At 44.4% G+C, this 19,734-nt stretch overlaps 1 protein-coding gene across 1 annotated transcript in view; it reads right to left on the reverse strand.

The window, feature by feature from the left end:
- Nucleotides 1–19,734, reverse strand: part of LOC101850915 (serine-rich adhesin for platelets) — a gene marked incomplete in the record, with an annotated part of 68,186 nt that overhangs the window by 5,264 nt on the left and 43,188 nt on the right. Inside the window, 9 exon segments of the mRNA XM_005110522.3 lie at nt 922–1,114; nt 3,897–3,928; nt 4,278–4,366; nt 5,636–5,779; nt 6,223–6,300; nt 7,844–7,919; nt 9,870–15,259; nt 15,743–16,731; nt 18,807–18,878. Coding sequence (XP_005110579.2) covers nt 922–1,114; nt 3,897–3,928; nt 4,278–4,366; nt 5,636–5,779; nt 6,223–6,300; nt 7,844–7,919; nt 9,870–15,259; nt 15,743–16,731; nt 18,807–18,878 — 7,063 coding nt within the window.

Genomic DNA, 19,734 nt, shown 5'->3' on the forward strand with positions numbered 1-19,734 from the left:
ACAAACATACAAAAGAAGTAGAGGACACATGATATCCCCACTCGACAGCAAGTTTACCACCCTTTTTCTTTGGATTTCCCAGGAAATGCTTGTGATGGCAAGGGTTTTCACTATATGAGCCTTGTGATGGCAAGGGTTTTCACTATATGAACCTTGTGATGGCAAGGGTTTTCACTATATGAGCCTTGTGATGGCTGGGGTTTTTACTATATGAGCCTTGTGACGGCTAGGGTTTTTACTATATGAGCCTTGTGATGGCTGGGGTTTTTACTATATGAGCCTTGTGATGGCTAGGGTTTTTACTATATGAGCCTTGTGACGGCTGGGGTTTTTACTATATGAGCCTTGTGATGGCTAGGGTTTTCACTATATGAGCCTTGTGACGGCTAGGGTTTTCACTATATGAGCCTTGTGACGGCTAGGGTTTTTACTCTATGAGCCTTGTGATGGCAAGGGTTTTCACTATATGAGCCTTGTGACGGCTAGGGTTTTCACTATATGAGCCTTGTGACGGCTAGGGTTTTCACTATATGAGCCTTGTGACGGCTAGGGTTTTTACTCTATGAGCCTTGTGATGGCAAGGGTTTTCACTATATGAGCCTTGTGACGGCTAGGGTTTTCACTATATGAGCCTTGTGACGGCTGGGGTTTTTACTCTATGAGCCTTGTGATGGCAAGTGTTTTTACTCTATGAGCCTTGTGATGGCAAAGTGTTCTGTGTTGAAATGCGTTACAATATCCACTTGGAACCAACCTGTTGGTTAGTTTTTAGTAGAGGTTTTACGGCGCTCACAACTGCATAAGTTCATATGAGTGCCAGAAGATTAGAGCTGTTACAAGAGAGTAACAAACATAAAAAAGAAGAAAGGGAGACAAGGACGATAGATGTTTGATAGGAAAGAAGAACCAACCCGTTGGAACAGTTCGGGACTTCCCCTGGCCTTGTCCCGCAGCACCAGCCCCAGCACGTCGCCGATGGCCGAGCAGCCCGCCAGGAAGCTGGAGGCGAGCGTGGCCGGCCACACGCCCACCACAGACAGCGTCAGCCGGACCACGTCCAGGTAGCCGCACCAGGCCATGTTGTACATCAGCACTCGCACCTGCTCAAGGTCGCCTGCGGAGGGAGGGGGGGAAAGGAATACAGGAGAAACTATTAGGCCCCATTTACATGTACAGTTCATTTTAGTAGTTTTAGTAAGTTTTACGGCGCTTGCAACACAATAAGGAAATATGAGTGCCGAAGATTAGAGGAGTTACAAGAGAGTAACAAACACAAAAAAGAAGGAAAGGAGATAAACACGATAGTTGTTTGATAAGAAAGAAGAAGCAAACCACACCAGAGCACCCACCGACCACCCATGCGTACAGTTCATTGATAAACAAACTGCAGGATATCAAAAGAGTGGCGGGCATCCTGTCAACTTCCCGGTAAAACTGAGCGTGGAAACGAGCAATCCTCTCGATATCGAAGGGTTCTCAGTCCAACCACCAGATATCCAGCCACGCCAGATATTTGCCAGCCGGCGAAATGAAGGCATGACGACGAGGGAGTGGTTTTTTTTATGTTGCCCCAGGTGGAATTGAAAATGCATTCCAAAATATTGGTCAAATAAAAATTAAAAAAAGATTTTCGTGATCAGTGACCCAAAATGAGTCAAAATCACGCGGGGAACACAATTTAATGGCAGATTACCAAGTCCAGGGTGTCCAGCAATATTTCCTGAAAAAATTTACTACCTGGAAAAAAAACTTACTACCCAGCAAATCAAACCCCACAACAGCTCGAAAAAGGGAGTTAATTTGCGCCATCAATAACATATACATTATTATTACATAACATATGGAAAGAAAAGAACACACAACAAAGTCCAGTCGACAAAATGGAGGATAGACAGACGATCGCAAGTTTGCTCGCCGCTAGATTTAGTTTTAGTAAGGTTTTTACGGCGCTCGCAACTGCATAGGTGATACGAGCGACAAGGGGTGGATGTCAACAGAGAAGTCCAAACAGGGAATCAAACTTCGACTATCAAGGCACCCTGGAAATAGTAGTTCACACAGCAGTTCCCTCTACGCTGGTCCAGCACAGTATGAGCATGACATTGATAAATCAGCCCATTTACAATTCTACTGTGCATAAGAACATGTTAATATCCTCCCTTTGGGAATGGCCTAAAGACGTTTCAGTGAGTAGCACTGCCCTGGTGGAGGTGGGAGGGGGAGGGGGTAAAGTTATTTTTTTGGGGTGTGTTTTGTGTGTTTTGTCAAGGACTGACACGTTAAGGATAAAAAAATTGTTCGTCTAAATCGAACTTCTCTCGTCTACAAACTGTCAGTTTAACAATGACCCAGATCTACTAACGTCCGTCGGAAAAACTGTCAGTTTGTCGATGAATGAACTGTACACGTAAAAGGACCCTTAGCATGCGTCAGTGAGTTAGTCTTTCTGTTCTTCTCAGTACTACGGAGTATTCCTGAGGTCTGGACATAATATACAAAAAAAGTATATTTTCAAGAAATATTTTAGTGTATAGACCACAAAGTTGAAGAAAATAATTCTATCAGATAGACAAAAGTACATTTTAAGAATTATTTTAGTGTATAGATCACAGATTCAAGAGTAAAAAAATATCCGTAAAATATTATTTATCTTCATGCGCACCACGGAAAATCTTGTTTTGGGGTGAAATGGGCGAGTTAACAAAGTCAAAAGGAGCAATATTCTGGCCGGACAATGACTTTCATAACGTTATCAACAACAGGAGGCACCGTCACTTATATTTCTACTAAAATCAAATGTAAGACGCAATATCACATAAAGGCCTTCACAAAGACTTTGTCATTAACAGTTAACTGCGCGCTCATATGACCTTAGCAGTTGCGAGCGCCGTAAAACCTTATACTATACATACATAACAGTTAACTCCCAAACACACTCATGAGGAGAGATCAAGCCTTCTCAAAAGTTCCTATATAACATTAACAGTTAACAGTCATGAGGAGACGATCAAGCCTTCTCAAAAGTTCATACATAACATTAACAGTTAACAGTCATGAGGAGACGATCAAGCCTTCTCAAAAGTTCATACATAACATTAACAGTTAACAGTCATGAGGAGACGATCAAGCCTTCTCAAAAGTTCATACATAACATTAACAGTTAACAGTCATGAGGAGACGATCAAGCCTTCTCAAAAGTTCATATATAACATTAATAGTTAACAGTCATGAGGAGAGATCAAGCCTTCTCAAAAGTTCATACATAACATTAACAGTTAACAGTCATGAGGAGACGATCAAGCCTTCTCAAAAGTTCATATATAACATTAATAGTTAACAGTCATGAGGAGAGATCAAGCCTTCTCAAAAGTTCATATATATCGTCCGCATAGAGAGCCAAGATTTACGCAAAACCTGGCCCTACTTGTTGTTCAGAGCTTTTAGTTATTCGTTTTAGTAGAGGTTTTACGGCGCTCGCAACTGCATAAGGTCATTTGAGCGCCAAGGGGTGGAGGCCAACAGAGAAGTCCTTACAGGAAATCAGGCTTACTCTGCTCACCTCTCTAGCTTCAACAGCACAAAGTCAGCTTCGACTATCAAGGCACCCCGGAAATAGCAGTTCACAAGAGAGTGACAAACATACAAAAAAAGTAGAGGAAAATAACAATAGTAAGGATGAGGAAAGAAAAAGCAGCAGTTCCCTGTTGTAGTTCAGGCACAGTTATGAGCGTGACATTGATGAATCTGCCCATTTACAATTCTATTGTGCATTAGAACGAGAAATGTCCCCCCTTTGGAAATGGCCTAAAGACACTTCCATCAGTGGCACCGCCCCGAGGGGTTGTTCCGACTTCGCCCATGAGCAAACATAAGTATATCTTGAAGAAAGGTCTTACCTTGATCCATGCACAGGAGAGTGAAAAGTCGACTGAAAAAAAAAAAAAGAAAGATAAAAAAGTCTTAGTATATGCCATTACAAAACAAACTTATTTTCAATAATATTCTCCACTGAAACCATAATTATAGATGAAGACTCTCGACTACAAAGTTTCAAAGATTCTCACAAAGGTGAAATATTAATTCTTTCTCATCTAAAATCACTTATATTTTTTCTAAGGATGAAGATGAGAAGGAGGAGGAAAATAAAAAAGAAAAAAGAAAGGCAACAACAACAATAGTAACAAAAACAAAAGAAAAAAAAAAAAAAGGGAGAACAATTTTTTTTAAAAAGGGAGAACAATTTTTATAAAAAAAGGAAGAAGAAAAAGATGACTCACCACAAAGCCAACCTTGCGTGCTGCGGCAAACTGTCGTGGCTAAAGATGGATGTCCACACGCGGCTGAATAGCACAGACTTGTCAAGAGGCTGCAGCACAAACACAAGGGAAAATGACCTAAATACACCGCACAGTTTGAAGAGTAAAGGCTTAACTGAACTTAACCCCTTCCAAGTTTCCCTTCACGACTCTTTCAGGCCTGAAGATTCAGCTCGTTCTAATGAGACTATTTGTTCTAATGAGACTATTTGCTCTAATGAGACTATTTGCTCTAATGAGACTATTTGTTCTAATGAGACTATTTGCTCTAATGAGACTATTTGTTCTAATGAGACTATTTCTAACTCCCTTTATTTTGGTACTACAAGTTTTATGGCACTCGCATCACAAATAGGTAACAGAAGTGCAGAAGATTAGAAGTGTTCCTTGAGAGTAACAGCCAAAGACAAGCAGGAGGAGCGACAAAGACGACAGATAGATGTTCCATAGGAAAGAAGGAGCAAACCACACCAGAGCGTCCGCCAAGTTACCTTCAGTGCCACAGTTTGTGGACACACTTACAACCCACAATGGCTACGCATTAAATTGTAAATGTGAGGCAGCGTGGTGGAATCAGGATCTCGTCAAAATAATCAAAGAGACGAAACTTGCATTTTTCCGCAGGTTTGTGAATTTAAAAAAAAAAAAATTTTTTTTTGGCTCAACACCTTTCATGCCCACTAAAAAACTAATTTCTGTGTGGATTTTTCTAAAAAACGATTAAACGCACAAAAAATGTAAATTTTCAGTTACCATGTACTCTTAAGCTAAGGAAATAACTAATCTTTGGCGGCCATTTTCTCACTAATTTTACCTCTGAAAACAGGTGACTCCCACCCCCTTCTTTCGCAAATATCTCGACTTGTATTCAAGATAAATGGATATTTTTTTCATCCAAATAAAGACAAATGAACAAGCTTTAAGATGATACCAATAACTCTACATGCCCAAAAATTGACGAGAGCCTGACTCCACCACGCTGCCTCACAAATGTTTCTAGTCCTTCTCGACACAATTCTACATCATTTAGGAGGCCGGCTGCTTTACCCTGCCTATCATGACCAATCCGGGCAGAGAAGGATACTCACTGAACCTTCCCCACCCACCCAGGAAGGAAACCAATGTCTTCAGCGTGCAATAATGAAGAGGGTAATCGCTATACCACAAATGTCAGTTACAGCATCTTCCCACTTTTAAAGCACAACAGTTTAGTTTTAGTTCTAGGGTTAGCCCGCTTGTCCTTAAAAGCGACCAAATCTGAGAAGTAACTTCATTTTGCCATCCCACCTCACAAATGACTCATACAGAATAACCTTTACCTGTTCCTCCTGAAAGCATCTCAGCACCAAATCTCCTATGGCTCTTTCCTCCTTGCTGACAAACGACCGGCCGATGATTCCCTCCGTACTTTCGCAAGCAGACAACAGTTGGTCGAACACATTGTTGGTTTTGGTCCGTAGGTACTGACGACGATGAAAGCAAAAAAAAAACCAAACCCGTTTAGTTATAGACCTAAACATTTGACAAATTGCCGGAGCAGTTCTCAAAACTAGTCTGGAAAGTTTTTTAAACTTTTGATTGTGCCCTGTGTGTCTCAGAATGAGATTCTCAATCATGTACATGAGGATCTCCAAATGTTGACCAAAAGAATCAGAACAGTCGAAATTGTCTAAATTTAGATTTACTAAGAGTTTTACAGCACTTGCAACACAATAAGGTCATATAAGTGCCACAGATTAGAGGTGTTACAAGAGAGTAACAAAACAAAAAATAGAAGGAGGGGAGATAAAGACGATAGATGTTTGATAGGAAACCCCCCCCCCCCCACACCAGAGCACCCGCCAACCACCCAACACAACAATATCGAAAACTTCTAGCAGATCGTGTGGTACGTTCAAAGACTCACTTTATCCACTGCCTCAGCAACAACTATTCCTCTTGTCAACCACACCGCTGGCCCGGGGGGACCCCTCCACCCTTGACCCTGGCTGTTGTTTTTACTTCCGGTACGTCAGACGACAGAAACTGTTCCAGGTAGAAGCGGACGCGGGGGGTGGGGCCGGGAAATTGAAAGTTTTAACGGGGGCTTGGAAATTGGGGGGAGGGGGGGGGGGGGGGGAGGGGGGGAGGGGGGGAGGGGGGGAGGAGGGGGTGAAGAGAAAATATGTGAGGCATTGTTGTGGAATGAGGTGCTTGTCAAAATGATGGAATCGAAGAAACAGGCATCTTTCCTCCAGTTTGGCAAATTTTATCAAATTTTTGTTTTTTGGCTCAGCACCTTTTATGTCCATATAAAAACACATTTCCAGGTGAATTTTTCTGAAAAACGTTGATTAATGGAACAAAATATGTAAATTTTTAGTTTTCAAGGACTCTCAAGCTATAGAAGTTACCAAACTATGGAGGCCATTTTTCATGATAATTTTACCTCTGAAACCACGCTACCCTCACCTCCTTCAGTCGCAAATATTTCCACTTCTATTTAAGTTAAAAGGGTGGGTTTTTTTTTCCATAGAAAGCAACGACAAATGAATAAGCTTTCAGATGGTAGGGCCTACCAAAAACTCCACATGCCCAAAAAATAGACGAGCGCCAGATTCCACCACGGCGTGACACATATTCAAAATTGAAACAAAACTGACATATTGTGAACGAGTTCCGTTAGTTTTTAGTAAGGTCTTACTGCACTCGCAACTGCATAAGGTCATATGAGTGCCAAGGGGTGGGTGTCAACAGAGAAGTCCTTACAAGGAATCAGGCTTACTCTGCTCACCTCTCTAGCTTCAACATCACAAGGTCTGCTCTGACTATCAAGGCACCCCAGAAATAGTTCACAAGAAAATGACAAACATAATAAAGAAGTAGAGGACAAAAATGATGACAGTAAGGATGAGGAAAGAAAAAGCAGCAGTTCCCCCTATGTTGTTCCGGCACAGTATGAGCATGACATAGATAAATCAACCCATTTACAATTCTACTGAGCATAAGAACATGTTAATATCCTCACTTTGGGAATGGCTTAAAGACAGAACGAGTTCAGGACTGGTCATTTAGTGAATGGAAAAAACCCCAAACAGACAGACACAAAGAGGGAAAGCAAAGTATGAGGACCAGTCCTAGGAAAATAACTTTAATAAACTTTTTTTTGCAAAATAAAAGGACAGTTAATACAAACAACTTAAATGGAGGTTAAACAGATACCAAAAACTGAAAATAATAACGGTTCGTCTTACCCGATTACAGCAGTGAAAATAATGGAAATCATGGTACCCCCCCTCCTGCGGCCAAAAATGGCATCCCTGTACAACACTGCACAATCCCTGTACAACACTGCACAATCCCTGTACAACACTGCACAATCCCTGTACAACACTGCACAATCCCTGTACAACACTGCACAATCCCTGTACAACACTGCACAATCCCTGTACAACACTGCACAATCCCTGTACAACACTGCACAATCCCTGTACAACACTGCACAATCCCTGTACAACACTGCACATACAAATGTTTCAGCCTCTCACCTGCTTTGATTTCCCACTTTCTTTGCCGGCGGCTGTTGCACTTCTTTGATTCCTAACGACAGGACAGCTCTGCTTTCTGGGAAAAGAAAAGAATACCACAAACAAGGTTACACAAAAATAATAATAATCATAATAATAATAATCATAATAATAATAATAATGCTGGATTGCATTTATACAGCGCATATCCACTTATGCAATGCTCTATGCGCTTAACATGAAACATATTATGGAATTACAAATCAATCTTATAGGCACATAGTATTACATACGCATGCACACACATACTCACGCACACACACATACGTACATACAAACCCACAGTAGAAAGGCTGCAGAAAGAGTCAGGAGCCCAGAGGGGGCAAAATAGGCGTGAGGGTGGGGGCAGAAAGTGGAGACGAAAGCAGACGACAGAACATTGCTAGAGAGCAGGAAAGGAGGTGGAAGGAGACAATTTTAGACAAGAAAATTTTCCGTCACTGTCAGGTTTTGAGCCCGGGATCTATTGAATGAAAGGCAAACACTGTAACCTCTAGAGCACGAGAGCCCCTTGCTCCTCTTTGACTTAGAATACATGGACAGCTCTGTGCAAGATGGCCACATGCCACTTTTCTTCAAAAAGGCAATTTTATATGCTAAGCAGTCGATATTCATAATTTGAGTCACGACACACTGGAATCAGGCGTTCACCAATTTTGCAGCATATGGAGTTATAGGTATAATCGTAGAGCTTGTTTATTTGTTTTTCTTTTAGAAATAGAAAAGACTTGTCTATCTTAAACAGAAGTCGAGATATTTGCCACTGAAGGAGGTAGGGGTCGCCTGGTGTCAAAGGACAAACTACTGACAATGGCCGCCAAAGTCTGGTGACTTCCAAACTTTGAGAGCCTCTGGAAACTGCAAAATTACAATTTTTGTGCCTTTGATTTTAAATAGTCATAAAAAGTGTTGAGAAAAAAAAGAAAGGAAAAAAAAAAAGAAATTGCAACACCCTGGGTGGAAAAAAATGCCGGTTTCCCTCACACCCTCCCTTCAGTTGTTTCCAACGGTACTGTCTACTTTCAAACGCACTGGCTCCTTGACAGACGCCACCGGCAGAGATATGATGCCAAGACTGACAATGCCAGGCCATTTCAATTATGGAGATGATGGAAAAATAGTGAGAACAGTTAAGTCAGTCAATAAAGATTACCAGATTATTTTTGTTTGTTTTAGTAAGGTTTTACGGCTCTCACAACTGCAGAAGGTCATATGAGCACCAGGGGGTGGACATCAAGTAGAGATGTCCAAACAGGGAATCAGGCTTACTCAGCTCACCTCTCTAGGTTTTTTCAGTAAAATGCACACAGAAATAAGATTATAAATGGACATAAAAGGTGTTAAGAAAAAAAAATTGCTATACAGGAGGAAAAATGCCAGTCACTCTCCACTTGTTTTCAACGGTACAGTCTACTTTCAAATGCATTGGCTCCCAACAGAAGAAGCAATTTAATATTAAGACTGATAACGCCGGGTCATTTCACTCCAGGAGACATTGACAGAAACATAGTGAGATCAATAAAGTTAGTCAGTCAATAAAGATAACTACATTCTTAAGCATGTTAAATGATAGCAACTTTTATGAAGTGATATACTGGATCGATAACAACAACAATAACAACATCTAGTGATAGACTGGAGCAATAACAACAACATCTAGTGATAGACTGGATCAATAACAACATCTAGTGATAGACTGGATCAATAACAACAATAACAACATCTACTGATAGACTGGATCAATAACAACATCTAGTGACAGACTGGATCAATAACAACAATAACAACATCTAGTGATAGACTGGATCAATAACAACAATAACAACATCTAGTGATAGACTGGATCAATAACAACATCTAGTGACATACTGGATCAATAACAACATCTAGTGATAGACTGGATCAATAACAACAATAACAACATCTACTGATAGACTGGATCAATAACAACATTTAGTAAAAGCCACTGAACGTGACAAACACTTACTCCGTCTGAGCCAGTTTCCGTCTGGCCAGCACTTTCTTCGCCTCTAGCATCTGCTGCGACAAACTGCCCGGCGCTGCCTTCATGCCAGTCCTGCCACCAGCAGAAGTAGAGGTAGAGGAAGTGGACCCAGTCGTCGTAGTTGTGGAGATCTTGTCACCCGGTTCTGTCGTCTCTGCAGCCAGGAGGGGCATCTTAGGCGGGTTCGGGCTCTGTCGTCTCGACATGCGATCGGCGGACGGGGATGGGGTGGGTGCCAGCGGGGACACGATGCGGGGCAGGTCGAAAAAGCTGAAAGCCTGCGAGAGAGCGGCGACCTCAAAGTCGTCGTGGCTGAGTTTGGCGTGTTTTGGCGGCGATGACACAGAGGGGCCGTCGTCGTTTGACAGACAGCCTTCGGATTGTGACAACTTGTCGTCATCATCATCACTCCGTTTTCTTTTCAAAGACGCTGCGACCATTCCGGAACCATGCTCTTCCTGACTTAAACCTTTATCTGCTGAATTCTCCGTCTCGTAAACCGGAGTGGGGACTTCTCCAGGTCCTTCTTCATTAACCTTTGACCCATCTGTCGCTGTCTGTTCTCCTGAGACTGACGCTCCCTGAGGCAGAAGACTGTCTGACTTCACAAAGTTTATGAAGGTCAGAGGTTGGGTCTTGCGATTGCTTTCATTATGTCTTCCTTTCTTGACAGTACCACCACCACCCCCAGCCTCGCTGTCATTACCAAGCCCCTCGGTCACAGAACTTGCCTTGTTCTGTCTCTTGACATCTCTAAAAAGCAACTCCTTTCGTGCTGGCGATGCATGGGTTGACGGGTCGGAAGTATTTACGGTACAAGACTCGTTGCGTTTTGAGCCTGACGATTTTGTTGGCTGGGAATGTTCCAACCCATTAATGGACATTCCAGAATAAATGGAATTCCCCTTCACTGAAATGTCTGCTGCATCTGCATTAGATGAGCTATTGACCTCACAAGTTGATCGTTTCATGGGTGACTTCACAATACTAAAAGCAGAGTTTTCCGAGGCCTTCACAGAGGACCCTGACTGGGTCAGCGACGGAGGGGAATCGTCTTTCTGGTCCACATCACAGGTTTCATTGTCCGAATCAGACTCCGTCTGCATCGCTTCTTTCTCGCCAACATCCACAGAAAATCCGAGAGACAGAAAGGACCTGACAATCCTCTGCCTCGGCTGAGGGCCCTCAGAGCTCTCGTAACGATCAATGGTCGTGAACGACAAAGTATTTTCAGTTTGACCAAACACCTGAGACGATGACACTGGAGAAGATGCACTTTCTGACACGGGCCCATCGACGTTACTTTTACCATGGGAAGGATCACCGTTACTTTTACCACAGGAAGGATCACCGTTACTTTTACCACAGGAAGGATCACCGTTACTTTTACTACAGGAAGGATCAACACTGGTGTCATCCGCTCTCTGCTGTCTTTCGAGTTCATCTGAGCTTTCACCTTCAGACGACGTCGACACAAATTCTTTGCTTTTGATTTTGGAGGGATCCACACTAGAACCACTACCAACACAGCCGCCGTTGTTTCTGAAGCTTTGTAACTTTGACCGTTTCTGTTTCAAACGGCTACTGTCATTCCTTTTTACATCTCCGTGATCTATCAGCACTGATGTCTTAGGTGTTTTGAGACTAGAGGCGACACTTGAAACTGCATCTTCTTTTATGGAGATAATATTACTTTCTTCTTTCATAAGAGGGAGAGTTTTCTCCTCACTATCACAAGAAAGCGCATCGGCACTATTGAGAAACTTCGAATCATCTTCTGACTTCCTCTTTGACCCAGGAAGAGGGCGTCGTCGTCGAGGTGAGCTGAGATCAGCAGCGCCCACCTCCGAATCAGATGAAAGGCTACTGGTGTCAAGGTCACTTGAGTTTACATCCGAGTCATTTGGTTTGACAACGGCATTTGTAGTTTTGGCCTGGGAAGAATGGGCTTTCGAACTTGCTACAACTCCAATGCCCGAGACAGAAAGGTCTTTTTTAGCTTTAGAAGCTGTCACAATTCTCCTGCGTGTCTTCTTCCGGGGGACTTTTCCAGAGACAACTGCACCACTGTTTTCACGGGTCAATTCAGCAGCAGAGACCATGTCCTCATCTTTGCCACTCTTTTTTAAGTGCTCCGAAGTTGCCTCGTTTTCACTATGAGAGTTTGTTATATGACTATCTGCATTCAGGCTTTTGTCATCTGTTAAGGGCTGTGTCTTCACACCCTTTCCACTCTTTGGCACATCTTGAAGTTTCTCATGTTCTTTTGTGAGAGAAATCTTTTTATCGTTAAGCACGTCACCCTCTTCCTGACTGACTTCTGCAACAGAACTGTCGACATCATTGTCGCTATCTACTGCTTGTTTGAAACCAGAGGTACAACCATGAGGATCATCTTCTGCCTTTTCTTCCTCCTCTGCTTCCATCCTTCTGTCGTTCCCCCGTGTTCTTCTCATCATGGCAGCTCGAGCAGTCCCAATTGACGTGTCCATCTTTGCTGTCATCTTCTCCTTCGCTTTCTTCCTCTTGGAAATACTATTTTTGGCGTTGGCAATCATTTTGCTCAGCTGTTGAGCAGCGTAGGCCATTTGAAGCTTTCTTTGTGACCCCTGGGGGCTCTCTGCATCACTATTCAAGGGCTTTACAGGCAAAGTCTTCCGCACATTCGCATCCTTTTGACAAGCTGCAGCATTAGAACTTTCCGAAACACTCTGCGATTTCCCTTCAGAAGGGGATTCAGTATTTTTCAAGTGTCCTGAGGACACCTCGTTTTCTCTGTGAGTGCTTGTAAAATGACTTTCAGCATTCAAGTTTTTGTCATCTGTTGTTGAGGGGTGTGTTTTGTCAGTGGGTGGGTGTGTGTTGATTGTGGGACGAGCTGGTTGCTCTGACGACTGTTTCTCCTGAGATATGTCCTTTCTACCCGCCACAGCTCTTCCAATTCCACAGAGCTGAACACTTGACCCAGCAGTTTTCAAACCAGGACTTGCCACCAACGAGAGAACATGCTCACCTCTCTCCGTTCTACCAGCCTCATCAGAACCACCCTTTCGTTTTGAAGAAATCTGAGCCTCAGGCTCTCCCAGCTGTGTGGTGGTTGACGTGACACTGCTCTCACTGAGGCGACTTGACCTGCGTCTTCCAACACTTTGCACAACGCAGGTGGGAGCCCCAGTTTCCACATCAGCAGGCGTAGATACCACCTTGCTGCTCGTGTCCCGAGGAGCTGCCGGCGAGACTGCTGCATCTGCATGGCCGTTCTCGCTGACACCACACGCACTGTCCTCAATCTTTCCACCACTTCCCATCATCGCTGATCCCGACTCGTTGCCCGACTCATCATCAGAGTCACTAGAGAGACAGAGTCCTTGCTCCTTCAGCATTAGCTTGCCTTTCGTCGTCACAGTCTTCACAGACCCTGTCCCTTTCCTGCCGCCCCCTCCCGACCCACAGTCCTTCTTTCCACTCGAGTCGGCTTTCGAGCCTCGTTTCACACAGAGACTAGGAACATCTTCTTTAGGGTCGTTTATCACAGAAACAGCGGGACTTTTACCACGACCCACTCTAGAGCTGCTGCTGCTAGAAGTATCACAAGATGGCACAGGAGGAGTGGAAGAAGAAGCACTCCGCTCTATCACACTAGACAAGTTTCTGTTTTTACCCTCGCTGCTAACAGCAGGAGTCACATGTTTACGAATAACTTCTTCTTTATCACCCGAAGACAATGAGACAGCCACGGTCCTTTTTGCTCCCGAATTCTTTACATCTTTCACACTTCCAACAACACCTTTGTTATCATCATCATCGCTATCACTGCTTAGGTCACTCAGTTCTTCTATCACTTCAGCACTTTTGGTCAAGGTATTCGTAGACCCTGGACCCTTAGGTACAGATGTCTTAACAGGTGTCTTCTTGACCCTCGCACCAACACGACCTTTTGTTTTAACTCCGGATATCACAGACTTGCCACCACAAACTTCTTTGAGACCGGAAGAAGTCGCACTTTTGTTGACTAGCAATTTTTTCTTCTTTCCAGAATAATCAGCACTCGCCACCCTTCCATCATCATTATCGCTGTTGCTATAGTCATCGTCATCATCCTCATCGACGCTGCTCAGGTCACTAATATCCCCCATCACCTCAGTCAAGTCAGTGGAGGGATTTCTCTTCCCACTCCCAGACTCAACGGCTACAGGTTCTCCTGCTGCGACAGACGGATGTCCCTCGCCACCACCAGTGTGACGGTGGTCCACAGCGCAGCTCGCACCTTCCATCTCAGACCCATATTCCATCTCTCCGTCCTTCGCTCCAGACGCCGTTTCCTCTCTGTCCTTCGCTCCAGACGTCCTTTTCTCTCCGTCCTTCACTCCAGACGCCGTTTTCTCTCTAGGGCCATCGTTACTGCTGGAGGAGCAGAAAAGAAAATCGTCTAACGCCGATTCATCATCCACTGCGTCGAGTCTCACCAGATCAGAGCTTGCGCTTTCGTTGCCGCTGTTGTTCACAGCATCGTTGGGGGGTGCAGACATAGTGGAATTTCCTTCTACACTAGCTCCAATACTGGTAGCAGCACCAGAAGCAGCAGCGGTGGTAGTGGTAACAGTACCGTCTACTTCCGCACACACTGAGCTGGTCACCGTAGAGGTGGTTGTGATAGGGGTTGTGGATGAGATGGAGGTGGTGGTAGTTGTCTCTCGCCTCAATGAGGCATCCCTGCCTCCTACGACTAAAGCTGAAGAACTACTAGAGGGACAGACAACCCGACCTTGACCCTGACTTGAGTCAGATGGAGTAAGTGTAGCACACGTTTCACTGGCAGACGCCGCAGCAGAGGAGGTCAAGGTCTCGTTATTTCTCACTGCGCCTGCAGCAGCGGAAGACATGGAAAACACTGAAGGCCGCTCCACATCCTGGCTATCAGAACCTGAGAACAACATAGCACCTTGTTCTTTTCCCTCCACCGTACCCTCCTCTCCTTCCGCCTCTATCTCCCGCCGCTGAATCAAAGAGGCCTTGGGCTCAACAGACGTCATCATCTTCGTCGTCATCTCCCCACCACGGACGACACTCCCCCCAGCCAGAATACCTTCCACCTCGGCATCCACCACGTTGCCACAGCCCTCATCCGCCTTTGTCTCGCTCAGCACGGCAGCCAGTTCAGCCTCAGCCTCAGACCTTGCGTGTGGAGAGCTTTTGGAGACATCAGCAGACGTCGACTTGACCTTGACACCCGTGCCATGAACGTCGGCAGAGTGGCGGGGTGGTGGAGGTGTCTCGTTGTCTCTGCGTGTGTTCCCTGCCTCTGTATCTGGTCTGTTCGTCCTTGAGGTACTACAAGGGGAGGGGCTCCTTCTCCGACTGACAGGAGACACCTGAAACATAGAGCGTGTTTGAGTTAGAATAAACGCAACAGACAGTGTGTTTAACACTTTGCGGTCACTAGGTGCAATAATGCGACGGTGAAAATTATCCGTTCCGGTCACCGTGCGCAGTTCTGTGCCAGGCCCGAGAAGTCTGTGGCAGTCGCTCCCTTGGCTGGGTGACCAGATGGGGTATTTTGTACTGCTGGCTGTGTGACAGCAAAGTGTTAAGTTAGAGAAAATGCAACATATAGAGTATTGTGTTGAGTAAATGCAACATACAGTGCATTTGAGTCAGAGTAAACGTAACATATAGTGTGTCTAAGTTACACAACACACAGTAACAGTGTGTTTACGTGTGAGTAAATGCAACAGACAGTGTTTGAGTAAATGCAACTGCAACAGACATTGTGTTTGAGTAAACGTAACATACAGTGTGTGAGTTAAAGTAAATGCAACATACAGTGTGTTTGAGTAAGAGTAGAAAGAACTCACCGAGCGTGGCCTGGGGGAAGGAGAAGGCGTCGGGGCCAGCGGAGACAAAATGTTCTCGATGTGGGCAAAGCTGAACACCGCTTCCAAACTGACCGATGGCGACCTCTCCTCTTCCTCCATGTCCTCATCCTCCTCCTCCCCGTCGTCACCAACACCGGGACTCTTCCCACGTGGCTGAATAGCCCCATGAGCAGTCTCCTCCTCCTCTTCTTTCTCCATTCCCACATCATTGTTAAAACAGTCAGCAGCTCCTAACTCATCCTCCCAGTCACTCTCTTCATCATCGTCGTCCCGATCGCCTGCTTCATTTTCCTTGTCGCTTCGCTGCTGTTGAAGAGAATCCTTCGCAGGCAGAGTTTGTGCGGCACTTTCCCCCAATTCTTTCACACATGACTTTATGAGTGGAGCTCTCTTTCCAACGCTCTTTGCCCCCATCACTGAAGAGTGTGGCTTAATACTGAAAGGCAGAATATGAACCTTGCTACTACCTTGACCTACTTTACCCTTCAGGTTGGTATTTACACAGTTCTTGTCTGCGGTTTTCGCTGCCTCATCCTCTGACCCACTTTCTTTCCGCCCGACTCCAATCAGCTTCCCTCTCTGCCCATCTCTATTGCTTTTGTTTCCAATGACTTCCTTTTTCTTTCTATCCCGCCCCTTCAGCGAAACGAGAGTGTGACCACAGTTTGAGACTGAATTCCCACCGCTAGTGGGGCCACTATTTGAAACTGAATTTCCAGGGACACAATGAGTACTTAAGATTGACTTTCCGGCAGAACTGTCGACACTATTCTTCAACGTCTCGTTCATCTCCCCCCTGGGACTGCCCTCATCACCGCTGGCCACAGAGTCAAGGTCGTCGGCGATACTTTCCAAACAGCTGTCGTCTTCGTGATCTGACACCATGTCCTCCAACAACGCACTCGTGTCCTCGTCGCTGTCCTTGTCTTCTGCTCTACTTTCTTCCTCCGCTTGTCTTTTTCCTTGACCTACATGGAAACACACAGCGGAATATTCATTTATACACAGACATTGAAAACCCTACTCAATTCAATTTTGATTACTATATTGACTTAACCCTATCTGTACGTCGTGTTTTCCTGTCGTATTCATACGACGTAGGGAACTCTGTGCCACCACTTTCCAAAGAGGAAATTTACTCGTTAATCCGATCTGTACGCTGTGCATAGAAGTCTGTCAAAATGATTTTTTGAGAAATACTGAAATTTTCAAAGAGATCTTCGCACTAGAAGTATTCTGAAATGTGAGGAATACAACCCCGGGGGGTACAAAATGACCCCAGGGCGTACGGACAGGGTTAAAGGCCAAGAAAATTTTTAATTTTTAAAGTGAAATACTCCATCAACCACACATTTAGAGGCACAATATCAACTTAATTCAAGGAGAAGAAGATAAAACAAATCAATGGACCAAATACTCGACTAAATACAAATTTAGATACAATATTGACTTCAAGGGAAAAACCCCCCATCAAAAAACCCCCAATCAACTAATTCAGCGAGATACTCTACTCAACACAATTTTAGATACAACCTTCACTTTAAGGGGATGAAAAAAACCCCCTAAAACAATCAAAGTAGCAAAATACTAAATACAAATTTCGATAAAACATACTCTGCGAACCAAAAATTTAGATACAATATCGACATTTAGCGTTAGAAAGAACAAAGACATAGAGTGGTTATCGCTCACCCCCCCCCGTTTCCTAACACACTCATACGCACAACCCTGCTACAATCCAACCTGCTCTAACAGTCACCTATCAAAAACAATCACCTGTACAAACAACTACATCCTTCTCACTCCCCCCCTCACCCCCTTGCATCTAAAAAAACCCAAACATATACAGTCGAACTTGCCCTGACAACCACCTCTATAAGACGGCCACCTCTATAAGACGGCCACTTTCCATTTCCCCCCTAGCGTTTTTTCTATATAATTTAACTGTGTAAAACGGGCACCTTTCCAACGCGGCCGCAGCCACCGTAATTTAACACACAACCCCTATCACACTGAGCAATAACACCTGTCTTAGACGACCACCTTAGTGACGCCATTACGTTTTGTCATAAATTGTGCATTGACCCCTGGCGTTGTGGGCGAGCCGTCATAATCTAATCACCTGTCGTTGTTGTTAGGTAGTCCCTCCAACCGATCACGTTGCGTAGGCCCCTCCCACTGTTGACCAATAGGTACCAATTTCCAGTTGCTGGTGAGGGAAACGTGAGATCCCTCACAACCCATAAGCCCCGCCCAGAACTCATACACAAATCGTAAGTGAGATGAGTGGTCACTGTTTACCCAGTCTGTAACAAAGTAACAATGGACGTCAACATGGACTTGTGACAGAAGCTTCGCTCGTTCTCCGAGTGGTGGCGACCCATATGTTTGTTTTACTGTAGCTCTCGGTCCTCCTTGTCTGACACATTTCGTTTTATTGTCACCCTTGCACAAAATCAGCAACAAAATAAAAATAACAAACAAAATACAAACCAACAACAACAACAACAACAACAACAACAACAACAATGCGGCTACTTTCGATTGGGAATGAGGTTTGTTTTCTTCATCTTGATCAGTCCTGTCTTATACGGCCACCTGTCTTATACGGCCACCTGTCTTATACGGCCACCTGTCTTATACGGCCACCTGTCTTATACGACCACTTTTCTCCTTGACAATGGGTGGCCGTCTGACACAGGTTTGACTATATATATATTACTATTGTCCAAGAAAACCACCGTTTTCCTCAACACTGGCCATCTTGGACAAGTTTGACGGTATTTAACACTCACGCCCCTACACACACACCTGCACACTCTTTAGTTTTAGTAGAGATTTTACAGCGCTCGCAACTGCATAAGGTCATATGAGCGCCACAAGATTAGAGGTGCTACAAGAGGAGTAACAAACATAAAAAAGAAGAAGGGGAGATAAGGACGATAGATCTTTGACATTGACAGGAAAGAAGAAGCAAACCACACCAGAGAACCCGCCAACCACCCACCTACACACTCTCCGTGTGTCTTCACACTCTGCTCACCTGAGGAGAACTTCCTCATCAAAGACTTCAAACGTTGCGGCACAACAGCAGGCCGTTTTCCCTGGACCAGACCTGAGAAAACAAACAAACCCACACACACAAAAAAAGTCATAAATATCCACAACGAAAAAAACCCACATGTTCACCGACACAAAATGACCATACATCCTCCCACTATATAAGTAAGTGAGCATCCAGGTTATTTCAGTGGTCTTCAAAACATGGGCTGCAATTCGTTAACTTCAGGAAGATAAATTGGAAATGAACACGAAACTGAATGAGTAAGAATCATTTGATTTGATTGAGAGTGCACAAGGATATTTGTGGGTTTTAAAATATTTTAGTTGAGGTTTTACGGCGCTCGCAACTGCATAAGGTCATATGTGCGCCAGAAGATTAGAGGTGCTACAAGAGAGTAACAAACATAAAAAAAGAAGAAGGGGAGATAAGGACGATAGATGTTTGATAGGAAAGAAGGAGCAGACCACACCAGAGCACCCGCCAATTACCCACCGGATATTTGTATGTCTGTGCAAATGTCTGTATATGTTTATTTACGAGTGCTTCTATGTAAAAACTTTGAAGCACTGAGACCCTCTATCATAACTTTCCCAAGAAATAAGAGCGGTGTCGGTGGCCTAGTGGTTAGGCTCTCGGACTCGCAACCGTAAGGTAGTGGGTTCGAATCCCGTCAGGGGCCCAACGTTGTGTCCTTGGGAAAGGCATTTAACACGAATTTTCCTCACTTCACCCAGGTGGGAATGGGTACCCGGCTTTAGACAGCGAAAGATCTTGTCAGTTTGTTAGTGTTTGAGCGCTTAATCAGCTGCTTGCACTGTATGCTTCACGGGAAGCTGAGAACGTTTCGGAGTGTTCTATGGTCTGCTGGGGTAATAATATAGTGTAAAGCGCATAGAGCCGGCTGTTG

This window comes from Aplysia californica, unplaced genomic scaffold (genome assembly GCF_000002075.1).
Source record: "Aplysia californica isolate F4 #8 unplaced genomic scaffold, AplCal3.0 scaffold00903, whole genome shotgun sequence".
Classification (NCBI taxonomy): domain Eukaryota; kingdom Metazoa; phylum Mollusca; class Gastropoda; order Aplysiida; family Aplysiidae; genus Aplysia; species Aplysia californica.